This window comes from Lissotriton vulgaris, chromosome 6, assembly GCF_964263255.1.
Source record: "Lissotriton vulgaris chromosome 6, aLisVul1.2, whole genome shotgun sequence".
NCBI lineage: Eukaryota > Metazoa > Chordata > Amphibia > Caudata > Salamandridae > Lissotriton > Lissotriton vulgaris.
In genome coordinates this window covers 728443338-728466332 of record NC_141694.1, presented here as the reverse complement: position 1 = coordinate 728466332, position 22995 = coordinate 728443338, and the positions used below count along the sequence as shown (strand labels likewise).

General features: G+C 48.4%; 1 protein-coding gene across 1 annotated transcript in view; it reads right to left on the bottom strand.

Annotated features, from left to right (window-relative positions):
• Nucleotides 1–22995, bottom strand: part of SERINC1 (serine incorporator 1) — a 205888-nt gene that overhangs the window by 121625 nt on the left and 61268 nt on the right. The window contains exon 5 of the mRNA XM_086926718.1: nt 16757–16894. Within this exon, the coding sequence (XP_086782844.1) occupies nt 16757–16894 (138 nt within the window). The remainder of the gene's footprint in view (nt 1–16756; nt 16895–22995) is intronic.

Genomic DNA, 22995 nt, shown 5'->3' with positions numbered 1-22995 from the left:
GAGTAATGCAGCAGTGTACAGCGTGCAGCAGTGTGAGTAATGCAGCAATGTGCAGCATGCAGCAGTGTGAGTGATGCAGCAGTGTGCAGCATGCAGCAGTGTGCAGCGTGTAGTGTGCAGCAGTGTGCGGCGTGCAGCAGTGTGCGGCGTGCAGCAGTGTGCGGCGTGCAGCAGTGTGCGGCGTGCAGCAGTGTGGGGCGTGCAACAGTGTGGGGCGTGCAGCAGTGTGGGGCGTGCAGCAGTGTGGGGCGTGCAGCAGTGTGAGGCGTGCAACAGTGTGAGTAATGCAGCAGTGTGCAGCACAGTGAGTAATGCAGCAGTGTGCAGCATGCAGCAGTGTGCAGCGTGCAGCAGTGTGCAGCTTGCAGCAGTGTGCGGCGTGCAGCAGTGTGCGGCGTGCAGCAGTGTGCGGCGTGCAGCAGTGTGAGGCATGCAGCAGTGTGTGGCGTGCAGCAGTGTGTGGCGTGCAGCAGTGCGTGGCGTGCAGCAGTGTGAGTAATGCAGCAGTGTACAGCGTGCAGCAGTGTGAGTAATGCAGCAGTGTGCAGCATGCAGCAGTGTGAGTGATGCAGCAGTGTGCAGCATGCAGCAGTGTGCAGCGTGTAGTGTGCAGCAGTGTGCGGCGTGCAGCAGTGTGCGGCGTGCAGCAGTGTGCGGCGTGCAGCAGTGTGCGGCGTGCAGCAGTGTGGGGCGTGCAACAGTGTGGGGCGTGCAACAGTGTGGGGCGTGCAGCAGTGTGAGGCGTGCAACAGTGTGAGTAATGCAGCAGTGTGCAGCACAGTGAGTAATGCAGCAGTGTGCAGCATGCAGCAGTGTGCAGCGTGCAGCAGTGTGCAGCTTGCAGCAGTGTGAGGCGTGCAACAGTGTGAGGCGTGCAGCAGTGTGTGGCGTGCAGCAGTGTGTGGCGTGCAGCAGTGTGTGGCGTGCAGCAGTGTGTGGCGTGCAGCAGTGTGTGGCGTGCAGCAGTGTGTGGCGTGCAGCAGTGTGTGGCGTGCAGCAGTGTGTGGCGTGCAGCAGTGTGCGGCGTGCAGCAGTGTGTGGCGTGCAGCAGTGTGTGGCGTGCAGCAGTGTGAGGCGTGCAGCAGTGTGAGGCGTGCAGCAGTGTGAGGCGTGCAGCAGTGTGAGGCGTGCAGCAGTGTGAGGCGTGCAGCAGTGTGTGGCGTGCAGCAGTTTGTGGCGTGCAGCAGTGTGTGGCGTGCAGCAGTGTGTGGCGTGCAGCAGTGTGTGGCGTGCAGCAGTGTGTGGCGTGCAGCAGTGTGCGGCGTGCAGCAGTGTGAGTAATGCAGCAGTGTACAGCGTGCAGCAGTGTGAGTAATGCAGCAGTGTGCAGCATGCAGCAGTGTGAGTGATGCAGCAGTGTGCAGCATGCAGCAGTGTGCAGCGTGTAGTGTGCAGCAGTGTGAGGCATGCAGCAGTGTGAGGCGTGCAGCAGTGCGAGGCGTGCAGCAGTGTGCGGCGTGCAGCAGTGTGCGGCGTGCAGCAGTGTGCGGCGTGCAGCAGTGTGCGGCGTGCAGCAGTGTGCGGCGTGCAGCAGTGTGCAGCATGCAGCAGTGTGAGTGATGCAGCAGTGTGCAGCATGCAGCAGTGTGCAACGTGTAGTGTGCAGCAGTGTGAGGCATGCAGCAGTGTGAGGCGTGCAGCAGTGCGAGGCGTGCAGCAGTGTGCGGCGTGCAGCAGTGTGCGGCGTGCAGCAGTGTGCGGCGTGCAGCAGTGTGCGGCGTGCAGCAGTGTGCGGCGTGCAGCAGTGTGAGGCGTGCAGCAGTGTGTGGCGTGCAGCAGTGTGTGGCGTGCAGCAGTGTGTGGCGTGCAGCAGTGTGAGTAATGCAGCAGTGTACAGCGTGCAGCAGTGTGAGTAATGCAGCAGTGTGCAGCATGCAGCAGTGTGAGTGATGCAGCAGTGTGCAGCATGCAGCAGTGTGCAGCGTGTAGTGTGCAGCAGTGTGCGGCGTGCAGCAGTGTGCGGCGTGCAGCAGTGTGGGGCGTGCAGCAGTGTGGGGCGTGCAACAGTGTGGGGCGTGCAGCAGTGTGAGGCCTGCAACAGTGTGAGTAATGCAGCAGTGTGCAGCACAGTGAGTAATGCAGCAGTGTGCAGCATGCAGCAGTGTGCAGCGTGCAGCAGTGTGCAGCTTGCAGCAGTGTGAGGCGTGCAACAGTGTGAGGCGTGCAGCAGTGTGAGGCGTGCAGCAGTGTGTGGCGTGCAGCAGTGTGTGGCGTGCAGCAGTGTGTGGCGTGCAGCAGTGTGTGGAGTGCAGCAGTGTGTGGCGTGCAGCAGTGTGTGGCGTGCAGCAGTGTGTGGCGTGCAGCAGTGTGTGGCGTGCAGCAGTGTGTAGCATGCAGTAGTATGAGTAAGGCAGCAGTGTGTGGCGTGCAGCAGTGTGAGGCGTGCAGCAGTGTGAGGCGTGCAGCAGTGTGAGGCGTGCAGCAGTGTGAGGCGTGCAGCAGTGTGAGGTGTGCAGCAGTGTGTGGCGTGCAGCAGTTTGTGGCGTGCAGCAGTGTGTGGCGTGCAGCAGTGTGTGGCGTGCAGCAGTGTGTGGCGTGTAGCAGTGTGTGGCGTGCAGGAGTGTGTGGCGTGCAGGAGTGTGAAGCATGCAGGAGTGTGAGTTGTGTGGTAATGTGCAGCATGCAGCAGTGAGTAATGAAGCAGTGTGTGGCGTGCAGCAGTGTGTGGCGTGCAGCAGTGTGAGGCGTGCAGCAGTGTGAGGCGTGCAGCAGTGTGAGGCGTGCAGCAGTATGCAGAGTGCAGCAGTGAGGCGTGCAGCAGTGTGAGGCGTGCAGCAGTGTGAGGCGTGCAGCATTGTGAGGCGTGCAGCATTGTGAGGCGTGCAGCAGTGTGTGGCGTGCAGCAGTGTGTGGCGTGCAGCAGTGTGTGGCGTGCAGCAGCGTGTGGCGTGCAGCAGCGTGTGGCGTGCAGCAGCGTGTGGCATGCAGGAGTGTGAGTAATGCAGGAGTGTGAGTAATGCAGCAGCGTGAGGCGTGCAGCAGCGTGAGGCGTGCAGCAGCGTGAGGCGTGCAGCAGCGTGAGGCGTGCAGCAGCGTGAGGCGTGCAGCAGTGAGGCGTGCAGCAGTGTGTGGCGTGCAGCAGTGTGTGGCGTGCAGCAGTGAGGCGTGCAGCAGTTTGTGACGTTATGCAGTGCGTGCAGCAGTGTGTGGCGTGCAGCAGTGTGTGGCGTGCAGCAGTGTGTGGCGTGCAGCAGTGTGTGGCGTGCAGCAGTGTGAGTAATGCAGCAGTGTGCAACATTGTGAGGTGTTCAGCAGTGTGAGGGGTGCGGCAGTGTGCGCCATGCAGTAGTGCGCGTAAGGCAGCAGTGTGAGGCATGCAGCAGTGTGAGGCGTGCAGCAGTGTGAGGCGTGCAGCAGTGTGTGGCGTGCAGCAGTGTGTGGCGTGCAGCAGTGTGAGTAATGCAGCAGTGTGCAACAGTGTGAGGTGTTCAGCAGTGTGAGGCGTGCGGCAGTGTGCGGCATGCAGCAGTGCGCGTAAGGCAGCAGTGTGCAGCATGCAGCAGTGTGCAGCGAGCAGCAGTGTGAGGCGTGCAGCAGTGTGAGGCGTGCAGCAGTGTGAGGCGTGCAGCAGTGCGAGGCGTGCAGCAGTGTGAGGTGTGCAGCAGTGTGAGGCGTGCAGCAGTGTGAGGCGTGCAGCAGTGTGTGGTGTGCAGCAGTGTGTGGCGTGCAGCATGCAGCAGTGCGAGTAATGCAGCAGTGTGCAGCAGTGTGAGGCAGGCAGCAGTGTGAGGTGGGCAGCAGTAGGAGGAATGCAGCAGTGCAGCATGCAACAGTGTGTGGCGTGCAACAGTGTGAGGTGTGCAGCAGTGTGTGGCGTGCAGCAGTGTGAGGCGTGCAGCAGTGTGAGGCGTGCAGCAGTGTGTGGTGTGCAGCAGTGTGTGGTGTGCAGCAGTGTGTGGCGTGCAGCATGCAGCAGTGCGAGTAATGCAGCAGTGTGCAGCAGTGTGAGGCAGGCAGCAGTGTGAGGTGGGCAGCAGTAGGAGTAATGCAGCAGTGCAGCATGCAACAGTGTGAGGTGTGCAGCAGTGTGAGGCGTGCAGCATTGTGAGGCGTGCAGCAGTGTGTGGCGTGCAGCAGTGTATGGCGTGCAGCAGGAGTGTGAGTAATGCAGCAGTGTGAGTAATGCAGCAGTGTGAGTAATGCAGCAGTGTGAGTAATGCAGCAGTGTGAGTAATGCAGCAGTGTGAGTAATGCAGCAGTGTGAGTAATGCAGCAGCGTGAGGCGTGCAGCAGCGTGTGGCGTGCAGCAGTGAGGCGTGCAGCAGTGAGGCGTGCTGCAGTGAGGCGTGCTGCAGTGAGGCGTGCTGCAGTGTGTGGCGTGCAGCAGTGTGTGGCGTGCAGCAGTGTGTGGCGTGCAGCAGTGTGTGGCGTGCAGCAGTGTGTGGCGTGCAGCAGTGAGTAATGCAGCAGTGTGCAACAGTGTGAGGTGTTCAGCAGTGTGAGGCATGCGGCATGCAGCAGTGCGCGTAAGGCAGCAGTGTGCAGCATGCAGCAGTGTGCAGCGAGCAGCAGTGTGAGGCGTGCAGCAGTGTGAGGCGTGCAGCAGTGTGAGGCGTGCAGCAGTGTGAGGCGTGCAGCAGTGTGTGGCGTGCAGCAGTGTGAGTAATGCAGCAGTGTGAGTAATGCAGCAGTGTGCAACAGTGTGAGGTGTTCAGCAGTGTGAGGCGTGCGGCAGTGTGCGGCATGCAGCAGTGCGCGTAAGGCAGCAGTGTGCAGCGAGCAGCAGTGTGAGGCGTGCAGCAGTGTGAGGCGTGCAGCAGTGTGAGGCGTGCAGCAGTGTGAGGCGTGCAGCAGTGTGAGGCGTGGTGCAGCGTTATGAGGCGTGCAGCAGTGTTAGGCGTGCAGCAGTGTGAGGCGTGCAGCAGTGTGTGGCGTGCAGCAGTGTGTGGCGTGCAGCAGTGTGTGGCGTGCAGCAGTGTGAGGCGTGCAGCAGTGTGAGGCGTGCAGCAGTGTGAGGCGCGCAGCAGTGTGAGGCGTGCAGCAGTGTGTGGCGTGCAGCATGCAGCAGTGCGAGTAATGCAGCAGTGTGCAGCAGTGTGAGGCAGGCAGCAGTGTGAGGTGGGCAGCAGTAGGAGTAATGCAGCAGTGCAGCATGCAACAGTGTGAGGCGTGCAACAGTGTGAGGCATGCAGCAGTGTGAGGCGTGAGGGGGTGTGAGGGTGAGGGGGTGTGAGGGTGAGGGGGTGTGAGGGTGTGAAGGTGAGAGGGTGTGAAGGTGAGAGGGTGTGTGAGGGTGAGTGAGGGTGAGGGTGTGTGAGGGTGAGTGAGGGTGTGTGAGGGTGAGTGGGGGTGTGTGAGGGTGTGTGGGGGTGTGTGAGGGTGTGTGGGGGTGTGCGGGGGTGTGTGAGGGTGTGCGGGGGTGTGTGGGGTGTGTGAGGGTGAGAGGGTGTGTGAGGGTGAGAGGGTGTGTGAGGGTGAGAGGGTGTGTGAGGGTGAGAGGGTGTGTGAGGGTGAGAGGGTGTGTGAGGGTGAGTGAGGGGGTGTAAGGGTGAGGGAGGGTGAGGGGGTGTGAGGGTGAGGGGGTGTGAGAGAGGGGGTGTGAGGGTGTGTGTGGGGTCTGAGGGTGTGTGGGGTCTGAGGGTGTGTGGGGTCTGAGGGTGTGTGGGGTCGTGGGGTGTGTGGGGTCGTGGGGTGTGTGGGGTCGTGGGGTGTGTGGGGTCGTGGGGTGTGTGGGGGTGTGAGGGGGTGGGAGGTGAGGGGGTGGGGGGTGAGGGGGTGGGGGGTGAGGGGCAGGGGGTGTGAGGGTGTGTGAGGGTGACGGTGTGAGGGTGTGTGAAGGGGTGAGGTTGAGTGAGAGGGTTGTGATGGTGTGAGTGGCAGGGGGGGTGAGGGGGTGTGGGGTCTGAGAGTGTGTGGGGGTGTGAGGGGGTGAGGGTGTGTGAGGGTGAGGGGGTGTGTGAGGGTGTGTGTGAGGGGGTGAGGGGATGTGAGGGGGTGGGGGTGTGTGAGGGTGTGTGTGAGGGGGTGAGGGGATGTGAGGGGGTGGGGGTGTGAGGGGGTGAGGGTGAGTGAGGGTGAGAGGGTTGAGAGGGGGTGTGTTTGAGGGTGAGTGGGTGTGAGGGTGAGGGGGTGTGCGGGTGAGGGGGTGTGAGGGGGGTGAGGGTGAGAGGGTTGAGAGGGGGGTGAGGGTGTGTGTGTGAGGGTGAGGGGGTGTGAGGGGGCGAGGGTGAGGGGGGTGAGGCTGTGTGGGTGAGGGGGTGTGAGGGTGAGAGGGTTGTGAGGGTATGTGTGAAGGTGATGGGGGGTGTGAGGGTGAAGGGGGTGTGAGGGCGAGGGGGGTGAGGGGTGTGAGGGTGAGGGGGTGTGTGGGGGTGTGAGAGCATTGTGAGGGTGAGAGTGTGAGGGTGAGTGAAAAGTGAAGAAGCACCAGAACGACAAGAAGGAATAGCCTGCTGGGTAAAACGAATACCAAGATCAGGCAAAACCAGTGATTGCAAGTTGGACATTTTTGTCAAAAGTACATAATTATCAGCTATAAAAAAGTGTCATCAATAACTAGAAGATGAATATGGAGGGGCAACGATTGTGTCTGGCATAAATTGCATTTATTTGGCTAAATTAGTCAATTGCCTTAAAGAGGTGCATTAATTGAAAGTAACGTTTGTAAATGTCTGGTCTGGTTTAAGTCGTAAGAAAACGTGTTTTCCTTGTCTCCTACATGTGGGAAAAGGCAGCGCTGGGAGGGGGCTGGGCACGAGCAGATGGTCCTGTTTATGACCTGCGGAGCGTGTGAAGTGGCTGCTGGCAAATGGCTTTGATGTTCTTGTCTTGCTTTGTGGGAGGGGTTGGGGAAGCGAATTGCTGTGCACGCGCCTGGCTCTCGCATGAACTGTATGGGATCCGCAGTGGGTAGAGTTTTGAAATCAGCTTACTATAATCTCGCCGAAAACAATGCTTATGCATTGCTTCAGCGAGACCTAAAAAGCAAACATTCCAGCATACTGTTAGAAGCGGTCTGCCTTTTCCATGGAAAAAGATCTTATCTTAACAGTGAATGGGCCTTAAACAATGTGAACAGCTTTAGTAGAAGTATAGTAAATGCATGCAGCCAGGGGAAGTTATTAAAAAAAGTTCTGCAAAAAAGCGAATGAACACAGTAATTCGGCTGGGGGAACTGATATTAGTCCCCTTTTAAGATATATTAAAACAAAAGAGATTTCACAAGCACAGCCCAAGCAAAACATAAAAATTACATATTTTGCGCAAACGCTCCTAATACACAATAGTTTAAGTTCTATGACCGACTACTTACTTACAGCATTTATAACTGTAGTGGCACGCCCTGTGGTATGTAAGAGACAGAGGCTATCATTTGCAACCAAAAGGGCGCCTGTTCCACACCACGTACCTATAAGCGTACACAGTGTGTGTTTATACCTGCCCAGATTCTAAGGGATGGTACGTTTCGAAACAAGTAACCATTCGGTGCACTTACCCAAATAGTGCCCAAACGCCGGTAGAACTTACATTTTTAAAAAAACAACAACTGTTAACAATATTTCTCCCTAATCAAAGGGGAATAAGGACTCGAATGAAAGCGATAACATGCAGAAGACCAATAATTGTGGCGATCCGAGCTTTCCCAGATTAGGTTTCAGCCCTGTTTTTATGACATGTTGGTATTCTATTTACTAAATACATTAGAAAATTAAGAGCACGAGAATCAGAAGATCATAAAAAAAAGAAAGAAAAAAAAAGATGAAATATTTGCCTCAGATATGCGAAATGTCAGACTTGGCAGGCTGGCACCTGGAAAGATTCGGGGTTAGGGACCCATGACCAGCCCCAGGGTCACATTCAAGTTGAATCCTACACCGAAGGAGGTATAGAGTATGCCTTAATTCTATCTCATCAGATTTCCTTATGGTTATACTTAACCTCAAAATTCATTCACATCATGTTCCGCCTGGGCGAAAACAGTCTAAACACTGGCCGAGACTTGCCGATGGAGCTGGGACTGGGTTGCAAGGAGATGAAGGCTAGGAGTGTGATTCCACCCAGGTGCCCGTTGCTAGGATCCACCAAAACAAAACCCTGAGGAGGCTTTGTTCCCTCAAAACAAGTGATGGCTGGCTGTCTTTTCAGTAAATGAATAAAGATGGATTTGTATAACATGACAAAGAAGGTGTGATGTGAATTCATTTTAAGATGAAATATTTCCTTAAGGAAATCTGATGATCTAGAAATAAGGTATGGTTTATAATTTCTACATGTTAGATTAAATTTAAAAGGAGCTGCAAGAAGCCTCAATTAGAGTAATCGCTGACTTCAGATTATATTCCACTGAGGCAAACTCCAACAATAGAAGAAACATGGGCCTTCCCCAAGTACAGAAACAAGTCACATGGTTGCTAGCCCTAACAAGAAGCAACCCCATTATGCCACCCACCTACTGCTTCTACCTTCAGGTGTTCATGAGGAAGTTAGACCATCAATTGTATTGCAAGCTCCAATTATATGCGTCAACACAAGTATGCATTGATTTTAACATGCTAAATCAGCTGTACGAAGTAGAGTGTTGTACAAGTCAAAGGCTCCAAAAGCAAATGATGGGAGGGGTAACCTCCCAAAAAGTGGGGGCTCTATTCTAATGACTCCTATGTGGGGGCAGTGTTAGCTACCAGAGACTAGGTGTATTCGTAAAGAGATGAATTTTCAGCTGCTTCCTTAAAAGGGGGGTGGGTGGCAGGATGTTTGTCTGATGGATCAGATAGGAGGCGTATAGCATGGAGATAGACAGTTTTTGGTCTATTACTTCCTAGTTTCATTCCTTGTGGGTTCAAGGCTGGCTATGTTGCTTTCTCATTTACCATATCTTGATCTGGTCAGTCAGGTGGGGATGCAGTGGAGGCAACTGCTCTGAAGAATTTAAAAAATATTCAGCAGGTAATATGGCTGGCAAAGGGAGCAAGATGAGTAACTGAAGCATATGCACAATATGAGATTACTTCTTCAAGCCCTTGATGAGTCACATGGAGGACATTTCTAGTAGTGCTAGGTGGCTGTTGTGAATGGCAGCAAGCAAAGCCTTGCCGCCATCGAGACGGGATAGGACCATTGCCAAAATGGAAGTATTGGTTCTAAGAGACATAGCTGGATTTTTCCAGCGCAACTACTGGTCCAGGTGGTTTAAGGGTTTTTTGTGGAGAGATTCAATCCTTAACGCAGTGACTGCCAACATAGAATCAAAGGTACCTGTGCAGGTTGAGGGTTGAAACATTTCCGGTTCATTGCTGTAAACCATTCTTGAACATTAGTATGCTGACAATGGAAAATTTGAAAGTTTAATGGCTGTGCGCTTTACAGGTCAACTATGGACTTTAAACTGCACCCGCAGACCACACGCTTTTGTATTAATCTAGTAGATGAATAACAATAATCTGCTGAATGGCTGTGTATAACATGCAGATACATGGACAAGGGGGCGAGGACTCCGCGCTGATGACAATATTCCTGATTGAGGTGCTGTGCATTTGGTTCTGCAATAAAAACGGTTTAACAAAAAACATTTATCACAATAATCTGTTGTGTAAATGGCCAACTAGGCTGTCAGTTGCTCCCATCTTTTGTTTCTGAAGTATAGGAGACTCCTTGCCACTCCTAATAAGTATCAAGTAGTACTGCCATCAAGAGCTCCAACAGGAATTACATTGATCATTCACCCTTCTGGAACATAAAACCATCACCTTGTCAGCTCACTGGTGTCCCTTTCAACGTTCACTATTGTTCATAAAAGCTTTGCACTTTATTACAACTTGAAGTAAACAAAGACCTTATTCCACAAAACACATTAGGCTGTTTTAAGGAACTTTGTACTGATTTGAAGGGCAAATTAAAAGAAAATGCTTCTAGAAAAAAAAAGCCGAAGTTAAACTTTTTGCTTAACCCACCACCAACACGCATTGGCAAAACCAATAGGTCTACGTTGGCCTCCAGAAAGTTGGTGCTGTCAATGCTCATTTTGAGATGTTTTTTGCAAACTGTATTGTAGGGTAAACTTCTTGGCACCTCAATCAAACACAAATCACAGCCCCCGGCACAGGGAGCTATTTTGTATGTGTGCTCCTATTGAAAGGGAAAAATATTTTCACTCACAGTGAAGGTGGCTCATCCATCATCCCATGATGTGGTGGGTGAAACAAAATGTGAATGACAAAAATAGACCAATGGATGAAAACGGTTGCCTGGAATACATATAACTTTAGTAACATTGTAATGTCTTTGTTAACACCAGTCCTACAGCGAAGTATTTCATTTAAGTGGCCTGATACAGTTGTCCACATTTATAATGCACCATTTGACTGTTGTAGCGGAGCAGGCACAACTCACAGTCTCCGTGTTTAAAACTAAATGAGACGGAGATATGGAACGATACCACTGCGCAGGTGGGAGAACCACAGTCTGCTATGTTGGAAGAAGACACCGATAGTGCACCATGACTGCTTTCCAATGGAGCAAGCTTTCGTAAGGCAATGAACCAGTTCCAGGCTTTAGTTTTCTAGAGGACTTCGTTTTACATTTCTTGTTAGGATAATAAAGGGCCTTCAAGTCCCAGCATGCAAAGCCAGACTTGGATTGATCGGTCACATGCACGGCTAAACTTTCTAAAGAGGAGCACTTGTGATGGCAAACTTGTTGCTAAAGCTTACTTTGCATACATGTCAGTCCTACGAGATTCTGATGTCCACTTCAACAATGGGTGAATGAAAAGCCTCGGGTTACGCCCATAACGCCTCTAATGTTTTCACAAAAGTGTGCATGCACAGGACATAGTTTAGGGTATCGCTAAGAAGCTATAGAACGACAAGGGATGTGCACTAAATGAATGCAGACTTCGGGTTTCTGCAGGCCCATGTCTGAACCGCTTACCCAGTCCAGCTTTTGCTTTATGCAAGTTGACCTGCTTATTCTATTATAGCAAGAACTACAAGTCCCAGAGTACAAAGCAAAACCCTGAACTGAGTTTACCACTGCCGGAGCTAGAAAACCGAAATATTCGCCATCACTATAACATACACCAATAGACAACGATATACTCACGAGTTCAACAATCCGATGATGAGAAGGCACCAAGCAGCATGACCGGGTCAGGTCTCCTGGAAGGCTGCCGGAGCGGGTCAGAACTCCCGGTTAACTCTGCGAGTTCTCCACGCCCGCTCCTGACAACACCAATAGTCGCTTCTTAGCCCAAGTACTAAACGCAACAGGGTCTCCTCCATTCACTCCCACAGATCACCTTCTTCACTTACCCGCGGAAGCCATTAAAAAAACTCAGGAGGGCTGAAGCAGTGGATTGGTTAGCTGCCATGAAAGCATAGGAGATAATGAAAGCGGACTTCTGATTGGAAGCTTTTGAAACGATTACACAGACTTCCCTTCATGATTGGAAGACGAGCCGGGTCACCTGCATATTTAACCCGCCCTGTGATAATGCCGATTGGAGGAATTCCTTTTGAATATAACTCGGTATGTTGCACGGGTTGACAGCGTGTCCCCGGGGCTTGCTTTACAATGCTGGATTTGTGTGCGTGGGCATAAGAACGAGTCTCCCATCGGCTACCTACATGTATATTTACACTGAAATTAACCATGAAATTTCAAGAAAAATTTATATAGATATTCCAGAATTAAATGGAGTATTACAAATATCTAAACACATTGTGACAGGTCATATTGCGTGTTTAATTTAAAAAAGTTCACATCACATGAGCATACGTAAATGTCCAGTTGTATTACCCAGCTGTCTTGAGCTAGCATACCACTATAATATATAAAATGTGGTTTATTCATAACAAGTGCAAATTCAGTGAACCTGATAGATGAACAGTGAATCGAGTTATATTTATTTCACCAAAGTGTAGCTTTCTATTTACACAATTATTTTAAACAAATGCTCGACCGCAGGAATAACTACTTTGTTGCTGCTTTGCAAGCATGCAATAATGTAGTTGGTCTAACAGCAATTACACAGGTAAGCAGTTTCATGTGTTCATGTGTAGGTTCACATAGGCCAGGGCATGCAAACAGCATAAATAAACGAGCATTTGCTGCAATGCCATGAAATCGGCGCGGCCGCGAAAGTGAAGGCGATTGCGCTAAGAAGCAGCAGCTGTTTGCGTGTGTGCGTGCCGCGCAGTCTGCTCTTTTTCAAAGGACATACTCCTGCTTGTGGCGCGCCCCTGATCCCTCCTGCAAGGTGGATGCCGCCACAAGCGCAAGTATGTGCTTTGAAAAAGAGCAGAACGACGGCTAAAGGTCCTCCTATGCAGCGCATGCGCGCTGTGTAGGCGAGACCTAAAAAACTGCAGTAACGACCAGAGAAGAGGATACCCACAAGAAGAAAAAATTCTAAGAGGAGAAAAGTCTGTTCTTTAGAGTCTTCCTGAATTACAAGTGGTTCTGGATGTTCCTGATAGAAGGGAGAAGGGCTTTGCTGAGAGCTGGGGCTTTTCCACAAAACGAGTGGCCTCCCGCTCTTGCTCTTTTGGCACGAGGGACAGTAGCCATGTTAAGGTTGGCTGAACTTGGGTGGGGTGAAGGATGATAAATGGATAGCAGGTTAAACAAAATGGGGGCCCCCTGGGAAAGCAAAATCCTATGTGCGGAACACAGGGTCTTGAAGTGCAGACGCTTCCCCACAGGGAACCAATGCAGTTTACGAAGGAGACCAGAGGCAGGGCACAATTTTGGAAGGGAAAACAGCAGTCTAGCTGTGGCATTTTGAGCCTGCTGGAATCTTCTAACCACTGACTTGTTGACTCCCAAGTATAGAATATTGCAATAGTCTAACCGAGATGAAATTGCGGCATGAATGATGATTTGACGGGTGGAAGGGTCGAAAAATCCAAGAATAGGCTTGAGAGTTCACAAAAGCCCAAAACTTGTGCCTGCCACCAATTTCGCCTGCACTTAAAAAGTTAAGGTGTTATCTAACTAGATTTTGTACAGTACTCTTAAGGTTGAGGGGGGACCCAAGTGAGGGGAGCCACCAGTTATCGCTCCAAGAGTAGATATATTTTCTTAATAGGAGAATTTCAGTTTTGCTCGAGTTCAGATGTAAGCAGTTGGTATCCAACCACGCTGCAACAACAAGCCTTCCCCTTTGAAAACTGCCCAGGTCTGACCTCTGGTTGTCAGAGACGTAGAGCATGAGCTAGGTGTTGTAGGCAAACACACCAGCTCAAGCCCCAGGGATTTCACGACCTGAGCCAAAGGTTGAATATAAATATTAAACAAAGTAGGGCTCAGAGGCGAGCCCTGGGGAATGCTGTGATGCAGATTATGCAATTGGAAACTGTAAGGGGGATAACCTGGAAAGATTGCTCTGAATGGAAGACGCAAACCAAGACAGTGCAGATCTGCTAATGCCAATATCCTGTATGCACTGAAGCAGGTTTTTATGAGACACCGTATCAAACACAGCGCTTAAGTAGAGCAGAATCAGAGCAGCGGATCTGCCTTAATCTAAGGTGCAACAGAGTTGTTCCGTAACCTCAAGAAGTGCAGATTCTGTGGTATGCATCAGCCTAAAGCCATTCTGAGAGGTGTCCACAATCTGGTTCTCTTCTAGGAACTTACTTAGAATGACATTGATATGTTTATCTGCCACCTTAGCGAGAAAAGGCAGGAGAGAGGTGGGACGAAAATGTTCAGGTTCTGAAGCCTTCAAATAAGGTTTATTCAGGAGGGGATGACCTTGGCATGTTTCCAGGGATCAGGTACAGATGCTGAGGCCGAAGGGAGATTTATCAGTCCTAGGCAGGGTGGGAGCAGAAACTCTTGAAGTTTGAGGAACACATCTGGATTAAATGGGTCCGCAGGTGAGCCTGATTTACCTTGGCTACATAGAATATGTAGCTCAAACAAACGCAGAGGGGATAGAAAATTGAGCAAGGGCGGGGCAGTGCTAATGAAGCCATCTGATCACATGGAAGTAGCATTGGGGGAAAAATTCAGAATTCTTGCCAGTACAATACTCTGCTAGCTTCTTGCAATGAGCATTGGAGGCTTAAGAGAAGTCTGCTGAAAGTACTGGTTTTGTAAGACTGTTTAAAAAGGTTAAAAATGTATTTTGCAGGGCTGTTGCTGCTCTTTATTTTATTTGCAAAATAGTCTGTCCTGGATATTCAAATCTGTTTATGGTAGGACTTAATAGCTGTTTTGTGTTTTTAGAGAAGGGTCCTTAGATTTTCTCAACGGCATTCTAAGGGCTTACAATGTTTTCCAGTAGAGAACAGGGTTTCGTTAAACCAGGGGGCTGCGTACTCTTTTCTACCTCGGACCGGTCTATCAGGAATGAAAGTGTCAAAAGGTTGAAGTCAGCCAAGATTGTAGAGAGTTTTTTTGCTGCCTCTACAGTAGGGGCCAACTGAAGGCAGAGTCTAAATAAAATCCTCAAATGTTTGGAAATCAAGCTTGTGCCATGGGTTTTTGATGATTGGGTCCAGACCAGGTGTCTGCCTCAGAGGAAGTGAATGGACATCAAAGTCATAAAATGATCAATCCAGGGCATGGGGAGAGTGGCTGCTACTCTCATGGAGCAGAATTAGAAAATACACGGTCTAGGAGGTGACTGGCTGTGTGAGAATTAACTGACACACAAAGAGATGGTCAATAACATTGACAATGTCACTCTCTTGGCAGTCTTCCAAATGGAGATTAAGATCTCCCAAGATGTTAAAATTATCTGATTAATAGAGAGTAAGGCAGTGAGATTGATTAGCGCCTCCCTAAAGGCCTTAGATGGTCCGGGAGGATGATAGATTAAGATTCCTTATAGGGTAAAATTGCTGTTCTAAGACATTTTGAAAAGGGCGCTTTCGCAGCCAGGGATGATAAAAAGAGTGAATCTACATAGCTAGCTCTCTCTGTATATCACTGCCATGCCACCTCCTCTGCCACTAGTACTGTTGAAGTTCTTCAGATGCTAGACGGGGGGGAAGCACTAGGGCAGGTTTAGCCACAGAGACCTGGGTCAACCAGGTATCTATGAGAAACAAAATGTCTGGAGCGTGTTCATGACTAAGATCAAAAATGTCAGCGTAATGTTTGACCAATGAGTAACAATTAGGACTAATAAGCTTATATTCTAAATCGTCTGGGGAGTCAACCTGGTTGTGGACAAAGTAGGGCTGGTCTCAAAACTGTAAGTCTTGCACTGAAAGGATAATCCATCTGAAGGCGTGGATGCCTTTGATGAAGTAGCTGTAGTTGATGGAAATCACTTTGTATAATCTGAAAGCATGAACTGCAAGTCAGCAACCAGACAAACCATGTCCTCCTGGAATGTCTGCTGTTACTGGTCATGGGAAGAATAATAGTGCTGTTCATATTCCTCATCAAAGTCCTCCTCTTCTTCTTGGCATTTCACAAGCAACTCGGAGGGACTGCGTGCGACCTCAAACGGCCCGTCATCATCCAAGTCTTCATCCTCCAAGAGATGAGCTGGAATTAGGTGTGTCACCTTGTTGGAGAGGTGTGTTCAGGGGTTAAACATGTTTTTGTGATGTTTTGCCATTTTTTCCTGACATCGCTGAGACCGGCAACGGTGTCGCTAACATCTTATCAACCGTTGGCAGTGTAGTTGTCGACGTTATCACAGTCAGCGGGGTTATCGGCGTAGACAGAGTAGCCTTCAACGGTGTTGCCAACTATGAGATCAGCGAAATCTTCAGCTAGGCAATAGATACCGGCTCATAAATGCTGTTGATGTAGTTATCGAGGAGGAGGCGTGGACACAATGTAGTGCTTGTACCGGTCGTCGATAATGGACGTATACGTTTTCATCGTCGATCGCGCGGACGATGATGTCTCATCGATTGTAGGGTGCTCATCAACAATCTGTCGGCAGGCAGACCGTAGGAAGGCTTTTTGAATGAGTGACTGATCTTAGGAGGTGGAGTAGGCAGCTCAGATTATGGCCTTTTAGCCTTCTTTTAGGAGGTAGAAAGTGTCTTTCTTCAAAGAAGAATTAGATTTGTGGCCTATGAGTGGTCTTTTTTAAGGCTTTTCTAGGCTGCTCAGAGGAGGGTCAGGAATGGGGAGGTCATTCCCTCTTATGGGATCATCTAGAGAACGAAGAGGAGTCCTCACTATCAGAGACCCATACTGACTCTTTTCTAGTTTTGAGCTTTTAAAGCTAGATAAGCAACCTTCCTTCTCTATCCTTCAAAGTTGTGGTTGAAAAGGTATGGCATACCGTACAGTCCTTGGCGAAATGATTCGAGTAGAAGTAATAAATGCAGTCTTAGTGCGGGTCTTCAGAGTGTAATCTCTTTTTACAGCAGGTATTGCAAGCTACGAAGAGATTTTTCTTCTCGTTGTCTGACATGATGGTAAAAATTAAGTCAGATTTATATGGCTGAAAACACTGTGGGCAGAAGGTAAATACTTCCACAGTACCAAAATATTGGAATTATTCTCTTTAAAAAATAAGAAATAAGTGAGCAGAGTTGAGCCTCCCTAGCAGGACATGCAGAAGAAAATCTGAGGGACTGGAGCTTCTCTCAGGAGTGTTCTAAAGGGCAAAAGCAGCCTGATTGGCTAAAGTATAAGTTTGGTCTCTTTTTTAAATAGACTATGATAAATTGCAATATTGAAGGGATGAGGGCCTTCATGCTCTATCTTTAATATTGTATTACTAATTATGGTACCGGGATACTCCAATACTGGAGTAACCCAAGTTCAGCAATCATCTCTAAATCACTGTTTATAACATCAATCTGGAAGACCCTTATGATGAAGAGAGAGTTCTTACCTGCATACCAGCATCTTGAATTTCCTTCCTCCATTTTCTCGACCCAAGCCTCGTTCCAGGAGTGGGCAAAGTCAATGAGCAAGACCAACTGAATGAGGATGAAGCAGAAGGCACCGGACATTCCCACATAGAACCACACTGAAAACCAAAAAACTCCATTAAGAACAAGAGGCAACTTCACAGTTGAAATTAATCAAATTACAACAAACATGATCTTTAAGCGCAGAGCCATACTGAGCATAACTTTAGAAAGAACCCTAAAAAGGTCATGGCCCGAAAGTGCACTTCTAAGCACATTTGGATTATCTTACCTATGAGCTATGTTCCCTGAAGGGTACCTACCTGTGCATGCACGCACCATACAGTTTCCCAGTATGCAAGGTCTCTGCAAGAGTGGCAAGAGGAAGACCTCCTTAGCTTTTTTCCTTCTAAAAGAAGAAGTGGTGCTAAAGGAGGCTTTCTCATGGTGCACACATTGGAGGAGAAGGAAATCCAGTGAGCAGCTCTTTATCTCCACAACAACTTTCATGGGGGCCATTCATAGAAGTGTGACTATGGGAGCAGGCATCTATTTGCAATGCCACCTGCTATCCGCCTGAAGTAAAGTGTATTTATCTTAATGCACTTAACACCGTTTCATCTCCTTTGGATGCTTTCAATATTGCCTGGTGATACTTGTTTATTCGAAAAGGTGATAGCCATATTCAGTTCTTTAAGTGGACTGTTCCTACTAGTGTGAAGAACCAACAGTAATTAAAAACGAACTTCGAAACAGCTCTCTACCTGGCCTTATATTTACGTTCTTAACTTTACAAGCACAACGACTGATCGAATTTTCAACAATGGTTTAAAAAAACCTCAAAATTTTAAATGTCAGTGATGCAGACCCTTTTAAAATGTCTGCTTTACCTCATCTTACATTGACTAAGAATAGTTGTTTTTCTCCATTTGTTGCATTCCCATAGTTGGTTTTCAAACAACATTTGAGCTTTGCATAGCGCATACTGTTAAGTGAGTCACTTCCAGAAAGTATGCAGATACCTAGGTTTGGATGGGTGTTCCTGCCAGGGCACAACTGAGAGCTCTGGAAATGAACCTGATGGCAGAGCGAATTGTGCCTGTTACTGGGTCAGGTGTTAAAATGTCATGCCAAAGTAATGCATGGCCTTTCAGCAAAGAGCAACAGTCACACACGGTCAAAACGTAGTTACCATTTTATGTGAAAGTGTGTGAAGGAGATATGCACAGCTTTGAAATATTGACTGCATTATAGTAAAAGAAAATGCTGACTTTACAGATGGAGAATGAATAAGAAGTGACATCACGAAGTGCATGCATGAGGACAGAGTGAAAACACAGATGTGAAGGTGATGATGTGTTAGATATGCAGATGGAGGACTTCAGAAAGATGTGGGGAGGTAAAAGGCAAATGTATCCTACAGGTGAGCGATTACGAATGGAAGTGGTGTGAAGGAGAGAACGGGAGTGACTGAATACTCCAAGGATCACTACCCCTTCCACAGACCTTACTAATGTTTAATTCACAGTGTCATATTTTCAGCATTTAAACATTTTCCATTGTAATTATTTGCACCATTAATATTTTTACTCATTTATCGAACAGTACTAAACCAATAAGTCGGTCTTGTTTTGGGTAATGTGCAATATGCCTTGATACAGTATCAGAAAACTAAGAGAGGCACCCAAATACAAGAGAGGAGGCATATTGGGTGAAGCACAGGATTCTAGTGGTCATGTTTTAAGCAACCCCTTAATCACGTAGGCCAGGGCTCTTGGAAAGGATTTCTACTTACATGTCTGTGCCAAGTCCCTTTTCAGAGGCTCCAAACCTTTGTAACATCACTACAAGCACTGGGTACATTAGTATATCAACAGGCTGAAGGAGAGATTCACATATATGGCTGCAAATAAAAGCCATCTCACATTAATGCTTTACACAATGGGTAGTTGCAAATATTTTCCCAAAGGCCAAAAACTACAATCTATGGTGTGACCAGGGGCTGCACCAATGCCACCGCAGTGAGGGTTGGAAGGTGTGTGTGTGGGGAGGGGGAGGGCATGTGTTCGGTGGGCATAGGAGTAGCAAAGCATGTGCATTTTTAGAATTGAGAGTCAAGTAGTTCTTTTAAGGGTTTCATGTCACACTGCCCTCTAAAATAAGCCACTAGTCTTTAGACATTGATTACATTGATTAAGCCTTCTCTGCTTGTTATCACTAGCGTTGGGATGTCAAGCATACAAAGGAAGTACTGAAATTAAATATAATCTTAGGCCTCACAGTCTGTGTATACCTTTAGTCTCTTATCTGCAAACATAAGGAGTACTTAGAACCAGGCTCAGTTAATATGTAGTGTCTGTGATAAACAATGCTTGAAAAAGTACCAATCAACAAGGTGTGCAAGTCATGGAGGTGGGCAACCCAAATACCCAATCTCCACTGCTACTTGTGGTACAGTAGGAACGTTTTAGTCATGGCACTAGGAGACGACATTTAATAGTGGCTTTACCACTTTGCCAAAATACACTGGCTGTGAACTCTGTATTAAAAGTCTGGGACAGTTCCACAACTCAGTGGTATTTATTGGATGAAAGTAGTCCCTAGAGTCTCACCATCAGACTCTCTCGCAACCCAGTTGTTGCTTTTTATTACACCCAGCAATTTGCACTTACCCACTAGGGCGAGAATACCCAGTCTCATAGTCCACTCACCAAAATGTGGTGTAGTGAGAAAGTTATGGACCTTGAAAGAAAGGGCACTGCAGTATAGTGTTAGTACTCCTGTTTTACCGAATCTTTTGAGCATGACCAACTCATTTTGTTCCTATGCCTTGGACTCCTAAATTCTCTTTATGTGACAGAGGTCAGGGAGGCACTAAAGGATCGAACCAAGCAGGAGCCAGATGCCTGGCTCTGGCTTACCTCAAGGTTCTCTTGGGTTCTCAAGCCCAAAACAAGCTGGGCTTTCATGTGGGTTCTGTCTGCCACCCACGCTCTAACCTTATGCACCAAGCATTAACTTCTGATGTAAAAGGAGAGAGAAAGATACCCATCTATAGAGACTGATTTGCACTTTGAGAAACCAGAAAACCAAACCTGGGAACAATCCCAGATTCCCCGCTTGACCAAATCGTGTGATCCTAGGCAATTATTTTATTTCCCCTGGTCTCCTTTCTCTTCATTATTACATAGGAGAGCACCTTGAATTACATAAGTTCAGGATATGCACTGTACAAAAACTTCGAGTTTCATTTAATAGACTATAATGTTGTTTTATGTACATTAACAATGTAGGCACCATAGAGTGTGTATGCGACAACTTCCTTGCCTCTTTGTTCACTAATGGCGTGGTCGTCAGGGCAGAGGGGAGGTATCAAGGTTTTTACGTTTATGCTTGAAAACTATCACTTCTAATAAAGTTCAGACTTTAGAGAAATACATATACAGTTTTAAAGAGGCTTGTCATACGTTTGCTTACTTGTTGCATATCATCTTTAAACACAAAGGTGTTTTTAAAGATAAGGTGTGCAGGACACCTACGCTTCTTTAAGTTTACTTCAGTTAACGTGTAAATAAATGCTTCTGCATTTAACAACTTTCAAAATGTTGGTGCTCAGTCAAGTAATGTTCACTATGGAGTCAAAAAAGTAAAGTTCAAAAGGGCCACAAGCCAACTCTTTACAATTACTGGACATCGAACAAACATATGGAGAAAGTCAGCTGTTGCCAAACAACATGCAGAACAATGGTAGTCATTTCAATGAAATAGCTCATTAATTTTAAGTGGTGTCATAGGGTGGTAACGTTTTCAAAATAATAGTCGTCTAAGCAAACTTGCAGCTATCAATTTCTTTCATGCAGCTAAAATATAGTGAAATGCACCTTTTTGTTTTCATCTGCAAACAAATCTGTGGTGTCACAAATACCAGTGATTATGGTAGCTCACTCACTTGCTTACTTAGTGAGTTGTCACATGTCTTTGGCACTCACGGCCTTGGCTGCAAGGCACACCGACCGTTCACTGGCACACATAGGGTAAAAACAGGGAAGGCTGCCTAAGTGGAACACGAAAGTTAAAGGATAGTAGAGTTCAGAAAGCTGGAAAGAGAAAACTTCCTCTGCTACTTGGCAATGGCCTACATGGCAAGAGGCAAGCGTTATTATTTGAACACTCAACAGGTCAGTGAATGTAGGACTCTGCAGATTAAGTTGGATAGTGTCCGAAACCATTGTCTCATGATTGTGCATCCATTAATGAAGCCTTCCCTCTTTATTTATATGTCGATTTGGATTGTTTAGGTCTCGGCCTGCGTAGGCTGTGCTTGCGCAGTCTCGCTGGCGTGATTTTATGTTTTCTAGAGTAGGGGCTTAAACCAGCCCCTCTTCTCCATTGGCTGGCTTCCTAAACGGAGGCCAGCCATTGGAGAAGAGGGCCGTCTGTCTGTTTAAGACCCGTCTTTTTCAGATTCGGGGGCGTGTTTTTTCATGTTCTTGCTCTCCTCTTCCCATTGGCTGGAATTTTACATTCCAGCCAATGGGAAGAGGAGAGAAAGAAAAACACGCCCTCCAGTCGGAAAATGACGGGCCTTTCTCCGAGGCATTTCTGCATGACCTCGGAGAAAGATTTTGTTCACTGCAACAGCCTTTTTTTTTCAATGTATTCTTGCGGTAGTCGCTTCTATACAGTGTCTCTTACCCCATAGAGGGTTTCTGAAGCCCTTGTAAATGCAATCCTGAATGAACATACAACGAATGCAGGGCTGGAAGTCCCAGAAAGGAAAGGGCAGACTGTAGGATGCGTTCGCTAGGTTTGGGATAAGGGTTTCAGAGGCCTGTGTAGATAATATTTCACATCCCCCAAAAAGCACTTACCAACTGCGCCAAACAGTGGCATGTCATATGAGCTGCAATCAGTCACTCCTGGGTTTTAGGTGACAGAATGTTGCATTCTGGGACTTGTCGTTTTGTTTTCAACATAATTGCGGGCCCAAATCTCAGATATCAGCGCAGTCCTCTGAAAATGAAGTTCCAGTAGTGTGTGTCAAGCATGACATACGGGTCACTCAGCAGTCACTGCAAAGGGTCTCGTTTAAAACGTCATGGTGTCTCGAGAGTAAGTCAACACCTCCAGTGATAAGATTACCGCACCCTTCCAAAGGACAGTTGTACCGGGCGCCGTCCCAGGGGCGGGAAAGCAGAAAGGTGAGTCGGGCCCTCCACACATCCCTCTCGAGGCTTCAGAGGAGCGCAGGGTGTGGCGGAAAGGATCGCGTTCCTAAAGCTGGCAGCGGATCAATTACTCTCACGCAGGACGTCGAAAGAGGCGCTTTATCACCGCGCGCGAGGCCGCGTCAGATGTCATTAAAGAGCGATGCCGGAGAAGGTGCTCAGCGCGCCGCATTCCTGGCATGTCACTAGTTTCAGTCCTGACGAGGTGACCCAGGTGTGACGAGTCGCCAGGAGTCACGTGGGATACGATCACTAAATCCTGGCACGCGCACTCTGGGACAAGCAGTTTCATTTGCATTCTCCAGGATTACAAATGATGTGGGCGCAGAAAGAACGCAACGGGCCTGGTGCTAGGTCAAGAGTCAGCGCGTTGCACGTGACGTCACATGGAGGCTTCCCTTTCATCCTTCAAGGGTCGACTCAATAACCACCAGTGAGCAGAGCTGCCGCCTGGGTTGATGTGACGTCATCTGGCAACCCCTTTGACCAGCCCTGAATTTATCTGGATCAGAACTGCATTCTGGGACTTGTAGGTTTATTTTTAAATGTGTACGTATTCACTCAAACATCTCAGTATATAAAAGGCTGTTGCCTAAAACAGGACTAGCTGAAGGTGCCGACTAGACACATACAAGTGAGGTCGGCATCGGAGGCACCTTTTCAACCGGAGAGCCGCCAATTGGACCGACAATATTCTTTTCTGGGGTCGTTTTATAGACGACATTTTAATTTTGTGGAGAGGTAGCAAGCAGCAGATGGAGGAGTATCTAACCTTCCTGAATGACAATTTGTTTAATGTAACACTAACTATGAATTTTCAACATGAAAAGATTGAATACTTAGACGTAGAACTCTTTGTAGTGGGAGATTCCATTGGTAGTAAACTTTTCAGAAAAGAGACCGCAACCAATTCTATTTTGAGGGCAGACAGTTCACATCCAGAATCAGTTATCAAGGGCATACCATTTGGTGAAATGGTTAGAATCAGAAGA